Genomic DNA, 20,351 nt, shown 5'->3' with positions numbered 1-20,351 from the left:
GCATTTATATAGTCTGATTTACCCCCAGAGATGGTGATGCAATAGTATTCCTGTCATGGCTACACCTTGTAGCACTTTGCATATATTTGCTGCAGATCCTGCATGATCTTCTGTCACAATATTAGCCACACAAAAGTGATTGTGGCTTTCAAAAAATAACCATCAGAACAAGAATCTGTCCAGCAGAGGGATGTCTGAGGTTTATTATAACAGTCTCTCTTTTGTTGAAAATTTAACCTGCCAAATAGATGTGGTCCCTGAGCTCCTGAATAACTATCCTAAAATTTGCCTGAAAAAAATACCACTAATATCTGTATTGGCACATACATTTACATAATCCATAATGTAGATGTCTACCTCAGTGCAGCGTTAAGCCACGTAATATTGCAGTCCAGATTCTATCATGCTCTCTTATGTTGTGCACCCCTTACTACAGCGCTTCCCAACATGATTAACAGGTCTCCTTATGAACAAGTTACGCTAAGCAAGGGAGGCAGACTCTGGCCCTGCAGTTTTGGAACAATTACTCCACAATTCCAGCTGGCAACACTGAATCTTGGTAAAATGGAGCTTGAGTTACCAGGGAATTCACTATAATATGTGGAAAAATTTTTAAGCAGGCATAAGGATCAACTTACTGGCTCTCCCATTGGTCCTCTGTCTCCTGTGGTTCCGGGAGGCCCAAGCAAACCCTGGAAGATTAAAATAAAATAAAAAAATCATTGGAAACAAGCTGTTTCATATTCTGTGAAAAGCCACTTCCTCTCTTATTTCTGCTCACTCAATAACTTGCTCAGAAATACCCAAGAAATATGTGCAGCCTTTTCTTCTTGTTGACGTGCATTGCCACATCGCTAGCTCCCGTGGCAGGTGAGGGAGCCCTGAATAAATCCTTCCTCAGTTTCTTTTACACAGGGATGGATCTTGGCTGACCCACCATTTACCAGTTCCTCACCATTTTCCTTGGACTCGTGTGCTGCTTGTGTGCACAAACTGGGCCTAAATACAGTGTTATAAGTGTCCTGCCCTACAAACTTATATTTTAGATGATCAGTAAGGTTCACAGCCCACTTTTCTTTCTGCTCAACCTGGCTCATAGCATATTTGTCTCATAATCTCTTCTAGAAACTGTAGCTGTACAAGGAGCAGTATCTTGTAATTTGCAATAAATGTACTAATTCCCATCGTTTCAACCTAATGAGGTTTTGCTTCATTCATTTCTGTATAAATAAATACATCTAAAAGTCCTCGTGAATGAAGAGGAAATGAAAACCCATCGTGTCAAAGGTGAGAGGCAACAAGCTCCCAAATCTCAGCAGAAAAGGCAAAAGAAGTACAGTGACAACCAACATTTTGAGTCCCAATTTCAGTACAAAATCACCAGCGTTACTGCTTTACTTCTGCTTTTCTGCTTCTTTCCTTATTGAAAATCCAATACAATTTGGACTGACTGGTAACCTTCTTTGTAAAAGAAAGCCTCAAACAGAGCATGTTAGATTTCCATTGAAAGAAGCCCTAAAAGGAAGAATTTTCTCCTATACATGACATACATTTTACACATTTTTCTATATTTATCCCAACACTGATAGTACACATCTACTCTAAAATCTATCAGAGAATTATTTTTCTATGTCTCAATGACTTTCTCCCTTAAAACTACAATAGAACTAAAAAAACCAAAGCAACTTCTAGGACCCCCCTACTAACTACAATTGCTATTTCTTCTGCTGCAATTTGCTATCATATTGTATTCTGTGGACCATCATCCATGAAAACACTGGTCTTGTAGCAGACTAGACCATGTCACACTTACTCTCACTCCTGCCCCTGATTCTTTGTACGAATAAACGCAAACTGTACTGTCAGAGTTTTCCAGCTGCTCTAAAGTAGACAAATTCCCTCATATCCGAGTGTGAAACAAAGTATGAGATTTTGTGGGTTTTTTTTGGTAGAAGTACTAGGGAATTTCATACTCACAAGTGCACCCTGATCTCCTCTTCCTCCTGGATTTCCAGCTTTACCCTGGCCAAAGAGAAATATTGAAAGACAATGCTGGCTTCAGATAATTTCCAAACACAGCTCAGAAATCAGCAGTAACTGTGTTAAGGCTTACTACAAAAATTGGCTCTGATACTTACAATGAGCCCAGGAACTCCTTTCTTTCCCGGATCTCCTCTTTCTCCCTGATAAATAACCGACAATGTATGAATTCTATGTGCATTTGCTAGATAAGCTGCATACAATTGCTGTCAATTTAAATGCTGGGTAACTGCAGAAAGTGCAGATTGAGGCTTAGATGGGCTTATACCATAATAAGGAAGTACCTGAAGAAGGCAGAAATTTGCAAATCTCCTCCTGGATTAAATGGAAATTTATGGCTTCTGACACGCTGGGTTGTTTTTGTTTGTTTGCTTGCTTTTCTTATCTGTTACGGTCTATCTAAATGTTTTGTATAGTACTGAGCAATGCAAGCACTCACCTTAATGCCTTGTGTTCCTGATTCTCCTAGAGGACCGTCTAGACCTCTTGGCCCCTGAATATTGAACAAGTGATTTGGAATATTAATTATGCATTATTTTTGGTTATCATCAGGGAGATGCAACATAAGCTTTAGGAGAGGGGAAACTTTTTTTTTAGCACGAAAAACAATTTTCATTTTATGTTAAGTGTGAAAGAAAGCTTCAAAGAATAAAGTATGTTTCTGGTTTGCTGAAACATGAATTTAAGAAGAAAGATTTTTTGGAAAATATGTAAAGAAAATGTTCAGGGTCTCTGTTGGAGCCAGCTTGCAGGCTGCTATTTTCTGCTCTCTTTCCCATCCACTTTGTATGAATGCAACAGACACATATTTAGAAGAATTTAGATCAACACTGGTTATATGGAGTGCTTGCTTTTGTGCATATTATAAGTTGTATATGCAAAAAAACAGCTTGCTAGTAAGACTCTAAAACAGGCAGATAAAGTTCTTCCATTAGTAAACCAGTTTGAGGCAAGATTAAAAGCAATTTATCATCTTGCATAGTGAACTGCTATATTGTTACACTAAAATGTCTCTTGTAAATTGACTTTTTATAACCAATAGATGAACAAAGATAATGAGTTATATTACTGTATTACAATATAGCAAATATTTATTGCCAAAACATTCAGAAATTATTATTTAAGATTAGAAATCTAAATCCATTAGTTTACAAGCAAATGAAAAATCCTTAAAACAGATCATGAGCAAAATGGAAAAGAATATTGTATCCATGCTGACTCAGGAGGTTATTTCCATAATTTTAAACAGCATGACTGTTTGGGTATGGAAAATAAAATTAAAATGAGTTAATAACAACTTAAAACCAATGGCCACTTTAAAGCAAGAGCTAGATAAGTATCAAGACAGAGCCAGGCTCTTTACAGCAGTATGCAGTGGGAGGATGAGACACAACAGCTTTCCTGGTGGCATCTGGGCTGGGCTGGCATCAGAGGGAACTAGTACACTGCTATGGCAGTGCCTAGATGAAAACGATCTGCATTTTCAGAGTGCATTTCTGAGTTGCAGGGAACCTTACATGTCGGGTCATGGTTTTTAGTGCAGGGCATGCAATCATGACTGATTTCCAGAGAGTTGTAATACTGTTCTAATAGGTAATAATAGGGGCTTGTAAAATTACTTTATTGGAAGCACATCTGATTTTATTTAGATTACTTTCCCCTCATGTGACTTCCATGTACCTCTTGAATCTTATGAGACAAAACATAGCAGAATTCTGTTCTCTCTGACTTGGATTTACTGATGCACATCAAAACCTCTGTCAGAACAGATGGTAAGCACCGACCTGCTTCTCTCTGGAGCTACAGTGAAAGAAATGTCTGACTGGTAACTCAGGAACAGTGTGTATCCAGAATCATTTAGGCTTTCCTCCTGAAATGGAAATCTCTCAAGAAAAGGCTTTTCCTGTGAGCTGATATATAATTACAACCCTTGGCAGAGCCAGAAATATCCCACGAGAAGCTTATCCGTCAGCATTTCAGCACTGCTGCTTCTGGCCAGCACGAGGGAACACAGAAACCATAGGAAAAGGAAAATGAACAGGCAGGGAAAGCTGTCTGAATACTTATGATACCTCCGTAGTTCGGGACACAGCTTTTGTGAGGCAATCCTTGGGTTTGCTGGCCACCTTTCTTGTTTTGGTCTAAGCCAGGACTGAGTATTTACAGGCATTTTTTTTAAGCTAGAGGAGAAAAGAGGCTACAGAAGACGACACTCCGGGTTGCTGCATGGCTCTCGATGAGAAAGCCCAAACCAAAGGCTGCTGAATTCTGTGGAAAAAACTTTTGGTGACTTCAATGCACTCAGAGATCAGAACCAAAACACTAATGGTGTTTTCAAGGGTGATGGAAGCCTTTGTAAGAACAAGAAGACTGGGCCTCACGATAAGATTATGTAACTGTGTAAGCCCAATTATTTAATTATTATATAGCATAATTTAAAAGCAAGCTAAACATCTTGATCAAATTAATGTCAGGTTACTGCTCTGCACTTTTTCTGCAACTGCTATCTGTAATGCACACAAAATGGGTTGCGACGAAAATTCAAGGCAGACTAAGCAGGTTTAGAGTCCCGTGATCTGATCCTTTCAGGTGAAATGCCTCGAAGAACAGGAGGAGAAGGGAGAGACAGAAACCTTGAGATGGAGTGGGGACAGGTCATTAAGGAGAGCGGGTAGAAGGGGAGAGAAAGTCACGGAAGAGCTGCAGAGGAATCCCCTAGGGCAACATAAGGAGCGGGAAATTGAGAGTGTTAAGCTGAGCAATTGCAGGACAGTTTTAGTGTTTCTCAGACGTTTTAGATACGTGACCTGTCATTTGTGTTTGTGCATCCTCCACGGGGCTGATCAGGGGACAGAATCTCAAGATTAAATATTCAAGGAGGAAAAAGGACATGTTTTGATTGTACAGATTTGTGTAATACAGAAATTTATTTCTAGGTTTTATCTTCTATCATTAATAATATTAACAGATAAATTCTTTGAACACCTGTGAATTCCTTTTAATCATAAAGGGGGTCATAGCCCATAGGTTGAGAAATAGTCCTGTCAGGAAACTGCAAAAGATTCTCAGTCTGTGTTATGTGCATAACACACCAAAACATTTCTGCTAGTTACACAGATGTGTGTGACTTCACACTTCGGTGAAGTTTGTATCAACAGCCCAATCATTAGGAAGAGAGTGACAACTGATTTGATCACTAATAATCAAGTGAAAAGGCCTACCATTCAAAACACCAACCTTCTACTATATAATTTTGAATTGAAAACAAAAGTAACAGAAACCAACATGATGCTCAACATCTGGCTCTGGGCCATGCCTGCCTTTAGCCAGCCACAGAACAGAGTGCAGGAATCCAAGGGAAAGGCAATTTAATATTCTAACAAAAGCACACCATAACATTCCTATAAATAGTATGGTGATTCAATATTGGCACAGATTAATTGCATCTGCGTCATTTCCTACTATAGCTAGTACGGAATGAGAGATACACATGATTTGCCTGCTGTTATTTAATTTAGATTGCAACAGAGCTGAGGAGTAAGGCTGCCAAACGATTGCTACTACTTTTTTCTTTGGCATGGGTTCAGCTTTGTTTCTAAAATGGAACATATTACATTGAAAATTTTAGGATAATAAGCTGAGAAAGAGTCCATCTAAGGAGGCAAGAAGCACCAATTAACTCTTTTTGTTCTTTCTCATCCTGCCTCCTTAATATGAGAGTGAAAATAACATGAACGCTATGTAACTACTTCTCTCTTTTGATGGTTGACATGGAAGAATACTAGAAAATGATATTAATTTTAGTCTCACTTCCTTTAAACAATTTAAGACAGATAAACACACTCAGCTATTGATGTATCGCAAAGCACATTGGCGACTTGTTTCACATAACCCTGAAGTGCACACATTTTTTCCAGGTTCCATATTCCCTGCTGTGAGGAGTATGAAAGATATTACTCATTAGAACTGAGCGCTGATGTCCTTAGGTAACTGAGGTTCTTCATGCCAGTACAGACACAACTGAAGCAGAGATAACCCTGCTGGCTGCTACAGACATAAGCTGCTGATGCCTGACCCCAAATTTACAGCACTTCACTATGTCATTTATCTGCATTTTCAAAATTGAATTTCATGAGCTGCATTCCAGGAAAGTAAGTGCAGAAAAATTATTGCTTTTAAGCTTTAAAACACCAAACATCAGCCTAAAGAATACTAACTGCTAAGAATCTTAGCAGCTATTGAGAATTTTGCTTAGGTCTCAACTCATGAAATTAATCTAATGATACAGGACCTCTTCCTCTTTAATTAAAAGCTACAGTTGTATTAGGCGGACATTACGGTATGAACTAAAAGCAGCGCCAGTCTCTGACATTGTGGCTTTCTTCTCCATACACCAGCAAACAACAAAAAAACATGCAACAATGGCTTCACGGCTACCTACACTGCTACCAGCATGTCTTCCAGACGAATGTATTTTTTCCTTCTGGTCATGGAGAGAAATTCCTTCTCTTAGATACATATATTCCCACCCCCCAGAGTGTCATTCTGCCATTGAAGTATCTACAAAGCGGTGTTCTCCCTCTGTGTTTTCATGAGATTAACACTAAAAAAAAAAAAAGTGGGCCACACAAGGACCCAACCTTCCACATGATTCCAGCTGAAGTGCATCAAGTCTTGAGCATGAGCTGAGGAAGCTCTGTGCTAGCACTATGCTCAGTGGCATATCCCCCAAATCCCCTGACAGCGAGATACTCCATAGACTCCTAGATAGTCTGCCTTCAGCCAGCCAGAACTCCTGGATGGACTGGAGACTGAGCAGCTGGATGCTCTCAGGCAGAAGTAGGCTGATGGGTAATCTTGGATGTGAACCAGTTGCTGAAAGGTCCAGAATTTATGAGATGAAGGAATTCCACTTTGTGACAGTGCAGAAGTAGAGGGTCAGCGCTCCTAAGACTTCCTGCAGATTCCAGCTGTGAAGACGGGATACGTTCGTTTCAGTACACAACAAAGGGGAATTTCCATATGCTTCTATTTAACTTCTGTATGTGACTGTGGTATGCATTTTTCTGAGGCCTGCCACACAGAGTTCAGGGTTCTGACACTTCTCTTTCTGAATCTAGTGATGACAAACCCCAGGTTTCAGGGGCCCACAGATATTTTCCTTATGTGAGATTCCACTTTGGGTCTGATATTTTGATCTTGAGAGCAGACAAAATTTTCAGGGTCTTCAGTGGGAGTTTGTTCGCAGAGCCTGAAGACCTGGGTCTGCTCTGAGACCCCCTTCCATGAAGCATTCTCAGTCATGTTGGATGGAGGCAAAGGCATAAACCACAGCTCCAAACTGGGACTTCCACAGAGCTTGGGATGTTAGGGATTTGAGTGATCTTTAATTATAAGCAATGTACTCCGTGATGTGCTGCCAAAATCATAGAGCCAGACTCCCTCAAAGATTCCTGTCTCAGTTGGCAGAAGATGTGACACTCCTTAAACAAAAACAATCTTCTACCTTCAAAATAGAATCTAAATTAAAATAAGTCTTTCCCCCATAAAAACAATCACCAGGTAGCAGATGCTGCTGGGAGGGAGGAGAGCCTGCCGGGGAGGACTCATGTTCATATCAGTAGCTTGACTCTCACTCCAGCTCTGGTGATGCTTGCAGACGGACTTGCCAGGAGGGAAGGATCAGAGCAGGAGTTTAGAGGGGAATGCTATGTCCAGAGGAATCAAAATGTACAACCTGCAGCAGTTCAGTACCAATCTCAGAGACGACTAGTTAGACTAAATTACTTTTGAGCTGGCCTTCTAACTCACTGCATCCTATAGGCCACCCGTCAAACTGAAACTCCGGTGGACTGATAGGGCCCAAGGGATTTCCTTTTCTAGATGAAGCTCAAACATCAGCATTTTACAGTGAAAATGATGCCACTGGCTCGTGTGTCCCAATTCAGCATAACACTTCAGCATGTATTTCACTTTCAGACATGCTCCTACTGAAATCACAGAGAGGTAAGGCATCCATTTGTTTCACTGAATCAGGCCACTGAAGAAAAAGTGGTGCCAAGCTGCTACTTCTTTTCAGCCTCACAGTTGCTTTGCATTTCTGTTTTGATTTACATTTTCAAATCTGCCTGTGAACTAAAAAGGCTGGTTTTCCCTCCGCTCCTCTACATCAAAGCAGAGATTCACACTCCTGTCAGAAAGCTGCCTTAGTCATTAACGTAGGGCTCCCAGGAGCCCCTAGAGCCTCTCCCCACTGAACACATTTGTATAAGCACCTTCTGAACACTTCAGGAGCTACTTCTCTGCTAGCTGATGCCTGGGGTTGGACACTCCTGCTTACACCAATTCTTGGTAGTTCACTGGGCTTATCAGTGGGGGCTGGATTCACGCCCTCTGCAGCTAATTAAGGTTTCTCTTTGAATTTTGTTAGATACGTTGTATAAACAAATATATCTGCATTTCAGCTTTGCCTGACAAACAGGCCTCAATAAACTCATTTGTCTGGGCACTGACAGATTACACGTGTGTGACACACCCAGTTCAGAAAATAAGCAGGTGACCTATGAGATGTAGGAAGCATTTGCTATTTCTGCATGTAAAATTATCAAAGTAATACTGAAAATTTCTTAGTGTATACGATTTTGTGTTTGGTTTTTTCTACAGATAATTCATTATTAAATTTAAATGTCCATTATTAAATTTAAACATCTATTATTAAATCAGCAAATCAATTCCCCAGAAAGAAATTTTTACTAATATATCCTTTTAAATAGGCTTTTAAAAAACACATCTATTGTAAGGGAAAAATGAAGACTATTTTCAGAAGATCATACAGATTCTCTCTGATGATGGTGGGTATGCCGTTTTCCATGAGCTGCTGAGATAACTTCCTTAATCCTGAAACCCAGACTCAGACAAATCTCCTACTGATAGGTACTTCAGATAAGCACAAGAAGTTCTAAGTGCATGTAGATACACGCTCAGATCTGCTTCACCCATTTAAGGAAATTCAAGTCTGTGATAAATCATACTCTGTGTCTGAAACTAAACAAACAAACAAAAAAACCCAACCCACTTGGCATTGCCAGCCGGAAACCTCTTTGATACAGGGTAACCCGGAACCACTATTGCAGACTTTTAACAGAAATTACACATTTCGTACGCTACATTTCACAAACTGTTCCTACAAACTGCACCACGAACAAAGAGGTAAATTAAAACAGATTTCTTCTGAAGGAGGAGGAAACCATGCTAAAGAAGGAATACTCGTTTGAAACATGTGAAGTTTGTCTTACGAATAATCCTGTAGTGTACTGTGAAGTTGCTAAACATTGTGTATTTCGAATATACAGAATATTCAAAATATTGTCTATTTCAAAATATTGCATATTTCAAATATAATGAATATTCAAAATATGGTTTCAAATATATTATATTAATATTCAAATATATAATATATTCAGATACATTATTTTGAATATACTGAAAATATAACTTTTTACCCAATCTCTTATTTAATAGTTTAGCAATCATGAAAAAGTAATGTAGAAGAATATGTAGTTAATAAATTTTATATTACTAAGTTTGCCAATCACAATATTTTCTAATCTAAAATCTTATTTAAAATGCAATGTGTCCTTCTGAAGTATCTATCTTTAACTGGAGTGAAATCTCCAGATCTTACAACTTTTAAAATTTTACCATGTATTTTCTTAGAAAACATACGTATCGCAATAACAAAGGAGGATAAAGGAAGGCTATAATTGTATTTTGCTGTAGCAACAAAAGCTTCTGCTTCCTATGACAGAAAGAAACCAACAAAATTATCTCACTGACAAGGATTCAGGGACTTTATCAGGAATGAGTGGTAAGCACTGCCCGATGCTAACAACACCTGGTCCAGCCACTGGTACGAGTTGTACAAGTCTCATAGGAAGCCTGGATATGCTGTCAAACTGCTAGGTGAGGCTGATGTTAGAAGGGTGCACTTTCACTGCACCTTCACTGCTATTATCGACAAGCTCCATAAATCCAGTGAGAATACACTCGCCCATGCTGCCACCAAACCCATCTACACTATCAACTGGAAGCGCTTCCTGCAGGCACCTTGAGCTCAGACTGCAAAAACATGACCAAAAAAACTCCAGACAGGAAGTGCAAGTGACTGGTGGGGTTTATGAAGGAAAATGTTTACGAAAACCATGTAGCCAACCATCCCCAGGTAACAAACTGCAATACTTTCACTGATACTGATTTTATGCATTGTGGTCAAATACTCATACAAATTCACGTGGACAGACTCCCTCATCGCTTATGTGGGCTTTGGATTAGTGTTTTGTATACAGTGAGAAAATGGTTCCCATTTCCCTGATAAAAATGCATGAAACGGAAATGACAATCTAATCAGAGGTTTGAGATTCTAGCATACGCTATCTTCTGACTTCGCTTCTTTCTTTCTCAGAACTACGTTTGGAAAGACAATCAAAATCATCCGAAGACATAAATGACACGCAGATAAAGAAAACAGTCCTTAAAACATTGAAATAGTCCAATGGTAGTTATAAATGCCAACATTGCATATTTATATATACAGAAAATAAGGCCAGTGGTCATTTTGATTCTGGTCCTACTCAGCTGAAATCAATGGCGAAACCCCATTTAACTGTAATGTGAGGAGAAATGAAGATTCATATCATTTCCTACATGGAAATATAAGTATCATCTGTCTGATTTCAGTACAAATGGCTTGAGTCCGGAGGACAGAGTTCAAAGGAAGCAACTGTACATGCGTTACACGTCAGATTCATATCGGCAACACACTACTCTCTGCTCTAAGTAACATGAAACAGCACTATTACTTACTCTTCTTCCCTTCGGTCCCTGTGGCCCTGGCGGTCCTCTTGTCCCTGAAGGTCCCTACGTGTCAAATAAACATTATTCATTGTCTTCTGTACACAGATTTCTGAAAATTACAAGGCTCCTGCACATTGAGCAATAGTCAATGCAACCAATACAAATCAATCACTTTCACTCATGGTTCAAACTCAATTAATTGTGTTAGTGCAATTTATCTAGAAAAATCCAAATAAGACATTCTACGTAACTTTATTCTGAGTAAGAAATCATGAAGTGACTGTTGGATAAATTACTTCTGTCCAACATCCCAAAATTGCTAAAGGATGTTTGTATTTCAGCAACACTATGTTAAAAAAACCAAATAATTTGTGATAAAAGATTCAGTTTTTGTCTGAAGACCTATAGTAGCCAAATTATAACACAATTATACACAGCAAATTAGAATATAATTTATTTTTGATTAACAATAAAACTAAACACATAATGAATATATTTAAATTATATTAGGCATCACTGAATTAAAAATAAAATTGTTGCGCAATTATAAACCATCCTTAGAAAATTCTATTCCCCTACTTGTCTCAACAGAGTGATTTTTAAATGGAAGAGTAAATGATATAAATAAGTTTTCCTGGTTCTCATGGATCATCCTGGTAAAGAGCAGGTGGACAGACTTTGTGTCTGGATGGGTAAATTTTCATGACAGTTTTATAGACTGCAGTACAAATTAGAAACCATTCTTAGCTTCAGCAGAGCAAAAAGACAATTTGAAAATGGCACATTTTACGTCAAACCAAAGCACCACTCTATACCTACATGTAATCCTTCTGGCCCGACAGGTCCAGGGCCTCCTGGAGGTCCTGGGTAGCCCTAGAATTAAAATAGATACAGAAAAGACAGAACAGTTTTATCAAAATTGTCATTGTAACAACAACAACAATAAATCCAGTTACCTGAAAAATTGGAGGTAAGTTAATAAAATGTTTAATCTTGCAACATTTATTCCCTAAATTTTGTTTAGAAAACAGATATTTGTTTGGATATATCACAATAATCATTAAGGCAACCTAAGAAGTTTTCCCACACACAGGCATGAGCTGACAGGGATTTAGTGAAACAAAAGCTACTGAATTTCAAAATCCCCACCTCAAGGCTGTGACAATGGGAACAGAAAGTGGACACATCCTGGTGTGGGCAGGACTGGCCAAGACAAAATGCATTCTCTATACATTCTGGAGCCATCACAGCGCTCGCTAGCAAAAGCACAACCAAACCCTGACCAGTTCTTCTCGAGAACTTCAACATGAACGTGACAATGGGCACATGTGTATAGTTTTTTACTTCTGTGCCCCAACAACCTACTTAACATGACAGTGGCCTCTAGACTGTCTAATGCTGCATGAAACGTTGCATCCTGATTTAGGACAAGTGGTGTTGTCAGGAAGCCAGTCCTCCCACCAGAGTGGCACCCAGGGGCTGTCTGGGTACTGCTGTGCAATACAATTAGAGATGATGCTGGTTACCAGTCTGTCTGTTAGAATAACCTGTGTTAAGCCACTCTACACAGGAGATCGTTCATTTACTTTCCCTCCTTTATTTATCTCTCCTTTCAATTAATTGTGTTTAATTTTTTATGTAAGTCTGCTTAGAGCCATTTTTCAAAAATGCAGTTGCTCCGCTGCTTCGTTCAGCAGATCACCTTGCAATGTCACTTCCACACTCTTCCATTATGCTTGCACAGTCAGACAAGTGAGAATTTATTACTGTTTTGGAAAGTAAATTACTTGCCTTTGTAAGTAACATAATTATGGATTCTACGTTATTTGTGACTTACCATGACACCTTTCTCTCCAGGAGGACCTACTGGTCCTGGACTGCCTGACTCTCCCTTTAATGAAAAATTAAAAAGCAAATAACAGTTCTCTGACTCATTCCATGTCCATTGAGGCAGCCATATCTGGCCAACGAGGCTAACCTGCAATAACAATACCACAGCAATCCAAGAGGTCTTTCATGAGGGTTGTATCCCATAGCCTACAAGAGACTTGGTTGCTAAAGGGAACAACTTTTTGCAGTGCGTAACACCATTGGTTCAGGGACTGTCCTTCAGAAACAGTGCAGAGGCCTTTTTTCACTTTTGTTGAATTTCTGCACTCCTTCCTCCTACAAGCACACTCATATTTTGAAAAGATGACAGAACTGAATTTCTCTGTCTTCTCTTTTCCTAGAAGACTGAAGAAGAGAATCAGTACATCATTCTTTGTGAACTGCAGCTAGCAGATCCCTTTACTCTCTGTTGGGTGCATCACATTTATAGTTATGTTCTTCTTTAATCCATAAAATTCACCACAACAAGAAAGCAAAAAAAGAAAATATTGTTCCCCTCTCCCTCATTTCTTCAGTATGTGCTAGGAAAGCACGGATCTAAAAGCAAGACCAGCCCTTCAGCAGTTGCAGAAGCAACTGGAGTAGGGGAAGTAGGAAGGGTCTCTTTCTTGTCTTACATATGTTCTCACCTTTTATTCATATAACATCCAGCCCAAACGTCAGGCTTGGCTGTAGGTTTTCCCCATACAATTATTACGCTTTTATTGCAGATAGTACACATGACATAGTGATAATGCTATGTTTTATGTTGCATACTGTTAAAGACACATTTCTCTAAAATAATTATGCTAGAAGTATGTTTGTCCTTTAAATCCACATATCATGTTTACATTGTACTGTTTAATCCATAAAAGAAGAAGGTAATAAATTCTACAGAAACAGCATAGCAATGACAACAGTTATTGCACCATGAAGAAGCTTGCTTCCATTTGCTGATAGTCTTTTACAGCCTCTTCCCTCCTAGCTAAACTAGCAGCAGTATCCCAAGGTAATCTTTGTTGGGCCAAGTGTAATTATAAGGAACAAGAATCCTTTGACACTGAATTCTGAGATGATATTCTAAGATTAAAACCATATGAGACTTGTCTAAATTTTAGTTTTAACAAGCAGTGCTTTCCACTGATGTATTTCCTTTCCTAGATTATATAAATTATAATCAGATTTTCATGGAAGTTCTAATATATTATTAAGACTTTCTCAATAAAATATCTAAATAGCAGCCACCAATCTAGGTGAAATAATTCAGCCTTGCAGGGAAGAAATACAAATGGTGCTAGATCATTCTGACAAACAATTATGTTTTTATTATAATTGAAGCTGACATGCAGTCCAGTAATAGTTTCCTGTTTTTCAGTTTTAAAATACTTCACCTAAATAAAACCATGTCAAATATGCTTAAGCTATTTATACTGTTCTAGTCACATTAAATCTGCCAAACTTTGCTTTCATAAATACAACTGTTACTGCACAGCAGACAAAACTAACAATATTGTCTTCTTTACTCAGTTAATGCACACAAACAAATTTTATCTTTCTACTTCTGTCTTCAATACGTAGCAGTGCAAAACCAGTGACTACTGTATAAAACAAGTATAATTTACGCCAGTTTCTATGAATCAATAGCAGTGGATAGTAAAGTAAGTGCCATAATATAAACAAGATAGCAAATCTATCAGCTCTAAATTGATTGCCAAGTAAAATCAAGCATACCAGATGCATACCTCAAATAACAGCATTTGGGTTACCATTTATTGCATCCCTGTGCTCTGAAATAGCTACACGAATATTAGCTTTGTCAGTGGTCAGTAAACAATCTCTCACCAATATTTTATCACCCCAATAGTTTTCGAAGCCGATTTTTGCTGCTGAGTAGTCAGATACGTTATTATACCTTTTCGCCAAGGCTTCCAGATGGCCCAGTTTCTCCAGGTAAGCCAGCTGATCCCTGTACAAAAAGTAAACAGCCTTTTATTAGTACAATGTCCATACTAGTCCATGGTTGGCAGCTCCCCAGCAACCCAGCAGCAGAGCACGGCACATTTCTTCATCCCAGATAACCACTGGTCTATTTGTGTAAGTGCTCCTGTGGGGAAGTGACGACCTGCACAAGCTAACCTGGCTTACAATCCATGCAGGAGGATCACTACATCTAGACATATCAACAGTAAACGGCTACTGCTCAAAAAGAAATTACATTAATTTAATCATCATACTGTGCTACCACCTAAGGTCTGCTACTGAGCTCAGTCTTGCAGTGCTAGAAGCTTTACAAACACACAATTAAAGGTGGTAATTGCTCTGCTAGCGCTTCAGTCTGACCACAAATTTCAAGGGGAATAAATTCAGTGGAACAAAGTAAAAGCCAGTCAAAACAAAATGATATTGAATCAGGTGTTGTCAGAATTTTCCCTTTAAGTGTTATAGCCCCAAATGCCTTTGAAGTCAGGGGATCAGAGCCTTTCAGTCCTTTTAAAAATGAAATGACTCTCTCCTGAGGCTCTCCCACGAATTTCCACTGGATAGAACAAGTACCACCATATGGAATAAGAAACATGAGTGGAAGTACTTTTAAAAAGCTTATTCCCAAGTGCTTGCACTACCCCCTTTATTATCAAATGAAAAGAAAAAAAAAAAATATAGCGCAAGGCCCCAGTTGAGAAAAGTATGAAACAGTGAGCTTGAAGAAAAAGCATTAGATGTCCAGAGTATATTACATGACTGCTCATGAAAGATGGCAGAAACGTGGAAGCTCCTAGTGACATATGGTGGTATGTATGTATGTACCACCAGACACGGTACACACGGTACACAACTGTACCATGTCTGTAACACTTCAAAAAGCAAAAATTATTTGCACGTTAAAAAGTGCAAATAAAATGGCAATTCACACATTGGCATTACTATCTCTACACGTGTAGGAATGTACTAGCTTAAGTAGCACTACACTGGCACTTAAGTGAGATTTTTTTTTTAAAAAAGCATTACTTCTGAGCTCACTAGACAGCTCATATTCCTTTCAAGAGCCTAGTAGTAGTTTATTCCATAGAAATAATGCCGTAGCAGAAAGACAACTTTCCAGTCTGAGATCTCTGCCTTTGAAAAAAAAAAAAACTAAAACTTTTTTTTTAGCTTTTACCTGTATATTTTCAACAGAGTTCAGTCTCAAGCACTTTAACATAACAGATGCAAAGTAACTAAGGCTTTATGATGGCTTCTTATTTTCTTGGACTGCTAGCTCCTCTAGAAATCTCATAGTTTAAATATATTGCAATAAGCCATTGATACAGCTGCCTTTCAGGCTGACAATACTGGCACAAACTACTTTCTGGAAGGGGCTAAAGAGATGAACAGGCATCCCTGGCTGCTGGACTGATGTATTATGTGTGAGAACTTGTGTACTATATGTCAGAACTGAGACGTCTCTTGGCAGCAGCCAAAGATTTGTCCTGGTGATACTGACACCGAGGTGATGCCCAGACGTCACTGGCAGGGATGCAGGGCTTTCGTGACAAACTCTGAGAATGAGAGCTACCGCTGCTACCAGTCATGGCCAACAGTGGGCCTCAGCACCAGGCAGAAACCTGTGAGAGAAAGAATTACCCTGTACTCTTGCTCATCAAGATAAGGGGTGTGGAGGTATGGTTTCAAAAGGCTAAAGACTAATCACTTTGATTCTCTTATTCCAGAAAGGACAGAAGATGTAATCAGAGCCAAGATGTAACTCAGACCTATTCTCCTTCCACAGAGACGCTCCTGATCTCCCAGCCAATGCCACACTGTTTACAGACTGAAGACGCTGATTAGAAAGATGGGTAGCTGTGCCTTGCACCAGCAGTGAAGCATTTACTATACAGCCCCTGATCAAGTCCCCTTTTCAATTCACAAGTATTGTCTTTCTGACTAAGTTGCTCTGGTCTGAAAGAGAAGGAATGACTAGGAAGCAGGGATCGTGAATGTGCTGTTGTATTACCCAGCACATTAGGTCTAGCCTACAACACCTTCCAGAGCGAGGACAAAAGTTGACTATTAAGTAGCAAGTTTCCTAGACACTGGCTGTTCCTCAGAAGAAAGCAGTTAAGATGATTTACAGTAAAAATGCTAAAAGAAGAAAGTGGATTTTTATTGATATAAAAGATGGAAAAAAAACCTCTGCATGAGTGGAAGTGGATATGTATAGAAAGCAAAAAAATAGTCAAGATGACAAGAAGAACTGAAGCCAGTGCAATGGGAAAGGCAACAGGGACTTCAAGAGGAATGAGGGAGAAAGTAGTCCCTGACAGGTTAACTAAATCCTCTTCTACAACTCCATCCAAAACAGAGGCAAGTGTGTGAGACTGAGATAAAGCTAGGGCAGGTACGTGCAGAGGCAAGAGAGGAAAAAAAAGCTTAAGAATATAATTTTGGTCCTTAAAACAATTAGTAGCATACGGTGAAGAGATAGTGCAATCAGAGAGCAAAACATCTTGTTCCATCAATACATTAGTCATAAAGTGCTGTTTTCCCTATGGTCTTTCTTAAAGATGACATGGCTCCTTAAATCCCAAATTTGGATTGGTTTATTGTAGAGACCTGCCACTAGGACTTGACTGAGGTTTCAACTCTCTCTCCTTCTTACGTAAGAGGATGAATACAGTCCAAAGCAGGTTTGTTGAGTCAAGTGTCTTCCAGCATCCCTTCAATCCTTTGGGGAGCAGTGGCAGATTCCAAAAATCAAATTGAATGTATTAGGCAACAGAAAAGTAAAGCAGAAAACCCTGAAATGTTTAAAAAAAAATCATCATGGTTTTAAACCTTAATAAAAAAAAGTCATAAACTTTAATTTATAAGGATTTGTGTAAAACTCTCCAGTGACAATAACAGCATTTTAGAAACCTTCTTGACAGCAGCATTTTGTGGAAAATTAATCAGAGACCAGATCTCACAAGTAACACATGCCTGAGAAAGACAAAAACATCTTGCCCGGGCACATGCTCTGTGTTAGAAACTGGTCTGTAGTTGAATAATTGAAAACACATTGTATACTTAATGCAAACCCAAGTATGGAGTAATCCATTGAAAAGCTGGGTAGTGAGAAATGAATATTCAGCTGGTTCCAAACATTCCTGTGGAAGCAGTTACCTCTCAGGTTGTACGCTAACATGTTCTGTGTTAACTGAAATTTTTCCAATCCAATATTATTTAGAATTCAGTATTTTCAAATATTTTTATTCAATATAATTTAATGAGATGACACAAGTAATTTTAAAATATTATCTTGCCACATTAACATTTTTCTATGAACTTTTTAATTTCCAATTAATATTCATTAAAATTTTCCTGAATCTGTGCTGAATCACTTCACTCCAGATCCAGCATTCAGCAGTATCATAATCTCTGCCTGCTCATTACGATTCCCACTTAAACGTTTCTTTAAGACCCCATCAGCTTCACACTTCATGAAGGACTTTATACATTTTGGCACAGTACTCAAAAAACCAAAATGAGCTAACATTTAGGTTTGAATTTAACAGATCAAAATTTACTTGAAGATCCTTGAAGATTCAAGCCAACTACCTATGTTAAAAAGACAACCAAGGCTAAGGGACAGGAAGAGGAAGAAAAGTGGATGCTCTAACAATCAGCTTCTACTATTTCATACCCATCTGATAGATAGAAAAATACCTCTGCAACTCAGAACTTCATTTTTATAACATTATAAGAAATAAATATTAATCTAAGCTTAGTTTTGCTAGCCAGACATAATGGCACTTACAAATATTTTTTAAACCAATCCATCTAGACCCTGATATCATAGGCACTAATACTGGGTCTGTGCACACATGCTTCTAACAGATGTGACCCAGATTAGGCCTGGACAAAAATTAGGAAGAAAGCATGACGCAGGGTTTACACTGGCTGCTATTTGGGCTTCATATCATCTGCAGTAGAACAAAAGGTAGCTGATCGGTGAGAAAGGAGGTGTCATGGACGGTTGATACCTGCGCTCTGGAATAAAAAACCCTGCTAGTCATAGATTTCTGGGTGAATTTGTATCAGATCAATCAGTGCTTTGTGTGACTCTCTTTTGATCTGACCAAAAATAGTATATTTCTGAACCACAGACAGGCTTTTAAAACCAAAGACTTTCAATAGAACCTTCGTGTAGAACATTTGCTTACTATTGTACCAGTATCAGGTATGAACTGAATGGAGCAGCTGTTAGATCCTGCACTTCGAGATAAGAGTAACCTGAAGTTTTAACGAAAGCCCTGTTTCGAGACCACTGGGAAACAGGATCAATTTTGCAGGATGTATTTTCTCAGAGAAAGGAGAAAGTAGTAATTTGGGTTATTTGAAAAGCTAAATAGAGAATATAAAGTAAACTGATGCCAGTTTACTTACAGTTTACTGCCAGTTCAATTTCTGAATTAGTTACTTTTGAATCCCTTAGTGACTAATACTACATTTGCCCTCTAATGACACTTTAGTTTGAATTATCAAAATGCAAGACTAGACTAGAAAATGGCCCTATGTCAGACCCTGGCATCTGAGGAGCTCTTGGCTGACAGCTGTGCAAACTGCTGTATGTATGCCACAAAGCGATCCTGGCTTTTGGTTGTATGGTCCTTTTTTATTATTCAAGCTGGTGGTTCCACCTCAACTTTAGAAACTGTTTCCTACCTCATAACCACAGTACTAAAAACGTTATGAAATGACCATAAGATCTGTAGATGCTTTACCCAGGATTATGTTGGGAAGCATGATATTTGAAAGGCAGATGCTATTTTCTTCTTTTTGACACTGAGATTGGGCCATTTGACACAGAGATCATTGGCATTTTGTGTCTGTTGAGAAAGTTACTTGGTAGTCAGCCAGAAGTGATAATCTGAGTGAAAATGTACGCTTTATTACTGCCAGTGGAGGAGGTGAGTGAAAGCAGAGACGCACCATATTTGTACCTCGCAGATGGTGTTTCACTCAATTTTTTTAAAGGACTCAAAACTGCAACTACCTGGATATTTGAAAGGCAAAACGTACTTGCATCGTTGCTTAATCTACAGCAGTTTTAGGAAAGAAATAAATGGGTTAAATTTTGCTTCCAGTAACACCAGCGTAAGGTAGGGTAATTCTGTTTGATAGCATTATGCAGAGAAACACTTGCATTTAAAGGAAGCAAGCTTACGAAGTGGCAGCAGGATGTGCCCACTGCCAAAACCTTGGAAGCCAAACTGCAGATGCCATGTGCAGATACTATTCCTCTATATTTTTCTTCCCAAACCACTAGAATACATGGAATACATCAGTTAAATTCAAACAGACAGTAAAAGGGACCAACAGTGAAAAGACTGGATGTGTGCTGATACCTACACCATTATTGAATGTTTAATACATGCTGGAACAACTTATCCTTGATTATTGCTAAAATAGCCTTAAACATTTCTCTCTCATTTTAGTGTTGCAAAATCACTTGGGCATGCAAATAAGTATGGATATAAAGCTATAGACTGGGTGCTGGGAAAACAACAACAAAGTTGCAAAATAACTACCACACAGGTAGCATCTGACTCCCCAGAAAGGCTAAATTCCTC

General features: G+C 38.7%; 1 protein-coding gene across 1 annotated transcript in view; it reads right to left on the bottom strand.

The window, feature by feature from the left end:
- Positions 1 to 20,351, bottom strand: part of COL24A1 (collagen, type XXIV, alpha 1) — a 195,088-nt gene that overhangs the window by 40,113 nt on the left and 134,624 nt on the right. Inside the window, exons 27-34 of the mRNA XM_009333887.1 lie at positions 14,675 to 14,728; positions 12,731 to 12,784; positions 11,713 to 11,766; positions 10,903 to 10,956; positions 2,480 to 2,533; positions 2,139 to 2,183; positions 1,978 to 2,022; positions 639 to 692 (exon numbers count right to left, since the gene is read on the bottom strand). Of these exons, the coding sequence (XP_009332162.1) occupies positions 639 to 692; positions 1,978 to 2,022; positions 2,139 to 2,183; positions 2,480 to 2,533; positions 10,903 to 10,956; positions 11,713 to 11,766; positions 12,731 to 12,784; positions 14,675 to 14,728 (414 nt within the window). The remainder of the gene's footprint in view (positions 1 to 638; positions 693 to 1,977; positions 2,023 to 2,138; positions 2,184 to 2,479; positions 2,534 to 10,902; positions 10,957 to 11,712; positions 11,767 to 12,730; positions 12,785 to 14,674; positions 14,729 to 20,351) is intronic.

The sequence above is a fragment of the Pygoscelis adeliae genome, unplaced genomic scaffold (assembly GCF_000699105.1).
Source record: "Pygoscelis adeliae isolate BGI_AS28 unplaced genomic scaffold, ASM69910v1 Scaffold10, whole genome shotgun sequence".
In the NCBI taxonomy this organism is placed as follows: Eukaryota; Metazoa; Chordata; class Aves; order Sphenisciformes; family Spheniscidae; genus Pygoscelis; species Pygoscelis adeliae.
Note: the sequence above shows the minus strand (reverse complement) of the source record. Positions and strands in the feature narration are given on the sequence as shown.